General features: G+C 42.5%; 1 protein-coding gene across 1 annotated transcript; it reads left to right on the top strand.

Moving 5' to 3' along the window:
- The first annotated feature begins 1,769 nt into the window (after positions 1-1,769).
- Positions 1,770-3,841, top strand: LOC134934633 (uncharacterized). The gene is made up of 2 exons (XM_063930022.1): positions 1,770-2,228; positions 3,320-3,841. Exons 1-2 carry the CDS (start codon positions 1,770-1,772, stop codon positions 3,839-3,841), a joined length of 981 nt encoding a protein of 326 aa, XP_063786092.1.
- The last annotated feature ends 229 nt before the right edge of the window (positions 3,842-4,070 follow it).

Raw genomic sequence — 4,070 nt, 5'->3', positions numbered from 1 at the left:
CCACTGGTCTATGCACAGGTTTAGCCTCTTTAGACATCTAAAACCAATGCTTTTTGACGTGACAAGCAAAAGTACTGGCCATCCGCGGTACTTTTAGGAATGGAGCAACTGAATAGTTAAGTTTATTCACCCATTACTTACAGTGACCCCCCACCAAAAAAAACCAAAAAAACACCATCTGGGTGGGATGTCTAAGTTTCCCCCTCTAAATGGGACTGTTTAAATGCCCAAATAATCGTCACTATTCAAAGGTTATTTGGAGGCACGTGATCCTCGTGGCTCCTGAAAATCTGAATGGAGAAACAACTTAAACGCTCCATTTTGCGCCCCATAGCGGTAGAATTGGGTAAAATATTAAATTCTCCCTATATATATTAAAACACTTTATACTGTATCATGATACAATCTTATACAAATCTATTGACAAAAATCAAAAGCAACATTATAACTATGGTTTACATAGAGTCCTGGTCATGTAAAGTACTATATATGCTGAATATGAAGGCCACAAACTGTGGTGAGTACTCACAGTATGTGAAGGCTCAAAATAGATACTCAAGGCGTATGTCTGTTCTGCTCTGTTCTGAATATGCCAGACCTTTGGTAACACAGCAAAGCAAGATACAATCAATAAGCCACTATGGCGTAAAAAAGCCCATCTATCCCCAAAAATAAGAAATTATAAAATTGCACATATTATATTGCACTCTACAGTTGTGAGCATACTAGCAATAACAGCACATTAGGGGGTATCCTATTACCACCAGTTTGCCACAGTGACATGAGGCAGAACTGTTCCTGTTATACTAACTTATAAGCCAGAGCTTTGACTATTTAAAGTATATGAAAAATACAAAGATTATATTAAATATCTTTTGTATTATTCTAATAATTTTTTTATATTGAAAACTATGGAGTAAAAAAAAATGTATAACAGATGATGCACCTATCTTTTATGTACATTTCTAGCAACATACTCTGCTGCATCTTTGTATAATGCCCACATGAACCCTTGGGCTCATATTGTGTGTTAATCTCGCTGTGGTACTAACCAGTGCCTCTTGAGCCATTTACGTTCCTGCACCTCCCTGGTACGCCGGGATTATCCAATTAGCGCTAATGCGGGGCACTCCTCCCCCTCAGGCACCCAAAGAATAGTCCACAATAACTCATCATAGCTGCCATAACACACAGGATAGGGAACTTAGCCAGTATCCCATATGTCATTGCACTATCGCAGATCTATTTCTGGCCAATAAAAAATGGCCTCAAATTTGATACCACACTGACCATTGGTCCAAAATTACAATCTCAGGCAGTTGTTGGTCAAATAATCACTGTAAAGGCCCATACTCACAGAGAGATTACTGCAAGAGATGTGTTCTGAGCAATTTAGCACGGGAGATGTCCCTTGAACATCCCGGTGTCTAGATCTCCCATACACACGTGAGATCTGTGTTGAGCAATCTGTGCTGAGCAATCTGTGCTGAGCAATCTGTGCTAAACAAAAAAAAAAAACTATTTAAATAGTGGGTTGGTATTATAGGGAGGGGGGTGGGGAGAGTGTGTCTTTTTCTAAACAAAAAAAAGACCTTTTTAAATAGTGGGTTGGTATTATAGGGGAGGGGAGGGTGTGTCTTTTTCTGTTGTGGTGTTGCAGTGGCCATTTTAAAATCAGTGCCTTCATTGCTCTGTGTATAGTTGGTTTGCCTTCTGCACTGTGCTTTGAGAGTTTGCTGTTTATTTAAAAGTGCTTCTTGCCTTTTATCATGGATGAGTACCAGCTGAAGATATTGTACTGCCAGGCTGTTGCAGTGAATGGTTTGGACAGAGAGAGAAGGATGAGGGAGAGGAGGGAGAGGAGACCTACTCGGTCTTGCTGGACCAAGCAATGGCTTTTGGAGAGGGACGCCATGTCTCATACACCGCTTCTACGTGAGCTTCGGGACAATAATCCTGAGGACTACAGGAATTACCTGCGTATGAATGATGATATGTTTCAGGAGCTGCTGCAACTGGTGACGCATCTCATTGTGAAGCAGGACACAGTTATGCGCAGGGCCATTTCTGCTGAGGAGCGGCTGGTCGCTACCCTGCGCTATCTTGCTACTGGGAGACCACTACAGGACCTAAAGTTCTCCACCCTGATCTCCCCTCAGGCTTTGGGAGTGATCATTCCAGAGACCTGCAAGGCCTTATACAGCGTCCTCCGAAAGGACTATCTGAAGGTAAGAACATGTATAGTAGCAACAGTTTGGGGACACTGTGGGGGTCACTATGTGTGCTGAATTTAAATGCAGCATATTTTAATGTTAAACCATTTCTCTCTGTAGTTGTTGTAAAAACTACATGTCCCATCATACCTAGTCACAGTCAAATTGTTTCCAAAGTTTATAAAGGCATGCTGGAACTTGTAGTTTCACATCAACTGGAGAGACAGGGGGATACTCACGGAGATCCATGCTTAAAATCTAAGCAATCGCTATCGCTGCATGCAGGCTCAATCTAGTACTCGCTGGGTGAAATTAGCGGTCCCCCGTCGTCGTCCCTCGCTCAGCACACATCACGCTGTGCTGAGCGGCGGGAGAGATGTGTGCTGAGCGGTTCGCTCAGCACACATCTCTCCCACAACGGCCCGTATATATGGGCCTTTATGTTTAGATCTGCTGTAGGGCCAGTGCTAGGATACTGCCCACCTGCAAAGTATACATTTTCACCCTACTTTACTTTTCCAAGGGACAGTGTACACGTCTCGTTCCAAAAAAAGGGGTCCTTGCATGCATGAAACGGGGTAATGAGACAAGGGACAAGGATGTAATCCTGCCTCTGTATAAATCACTGGTACATCCGTATCTAGAATATTGTGTTAAATTTTGGGCACCATATTATAAAAAAGATATCGGGGAATGCGCTACTAAATTGATTTAAGGGTTAGAGACACTAGAGTATGAGGAAAGGCTTACTAGGTTAAATATGTATTCCCTTGAAAAGAGCGGTGGACTCTGTAAATGCATTTAAAAACAGATTGGACAGTTTTCTAGCTAAAAAAAAAGTATCCAATGCTTTAGCATTTAATATATTGACATTATGTATATGGGGGTGATACGAAATATAGTTGACAATAGGTACGAAACCATTATTTTGGCTGGTGCACTGCTTAATACAGAATACGGGTTGAACCCGATGGGCTTTTTGCCTCTTTTTAACCTCATTAACTATGTTACTATAAGGAAGGGGCATGCCGTTTACACATAATAATGCCGGCTGTCACGTGTTTTAATTGCAATGTTTAATAATGATTTCTACTTTTGCTTTCTAGTTTCCCACTAAAGCAGAGGAGTGGAAAGATATTGCCCGGGACTTTGAGGATTGCTGGAATTTCCCAAATTGCGGAGGTGCCATAGACGGCAAGCATGTCCGCATCTCTCCTCCTACAAAAAGTGGATCTCTATATTATAACTATAAAGGTTATTTTAGCATAGTCTTGATGGCTATAGTTAATGCTAACTATGAGTTCATATTTGTGGATGTGGGGAAAAATGGAAGAGCATCCGATGGCGGATCAATCAAAGATACTGTGTTTTATGTGAGGCTGCTTTGCAACCAATTGGACCTACCGAAAGCTGAGGACTGCATGCATGGCTTGAATTATGTGTTTGTGGCAGATGAAGCCTTTGCTCTGCACGAGCACATCATGAAACCCTACCCACAAAGGAACTTATCCAAGGAGAAACGCATTTTTAATTATCGGCTCTCAAGGGCCCGCCGCATAGTTGAAAACACATTTGGGATCTTGAGTAGTACTGTAGGTTCAGAATTTTCCACTCTGCTATTGGCCTAAGGGTGGATAAAATAGACTGGGTTGTGTTGGCCTGCTGTGTTCTACACAATTATCTAAGGCGTAAGACTGGCCCAAAATGCCCCCCATCTACTACTCCGGCTAACAACCCTGATGTGGACTCTGCCAGGCTGCCTGCTCAGGCCGACAACTCTGATGTGGACTCTGCCAGGTTGCCTGCTCAGGCCGACAACTCTGATGTGGACTCTGCTAGGTTGCCTGGACTTGAAAG

The sequence above is a fragment of the Pseudophryne corroboree genome, chromosome 6 (assembly GCF_028390025.1).
Source record: "Pseudophryne corroboree isolate aPseCor3 chromosome 6, aPseCor3.hap2, whole genome shotgun sequence".
Taxonomy (NCBI): Eukaryota; Metazoa; Chordata; class Amphibia; order Anura; family Myobatrachidae; genus Pseudophryne; species Pseudophryne corroboree.
This window is presented reverse-complemented; position numbering and strand designations above follow the sequence as displayed.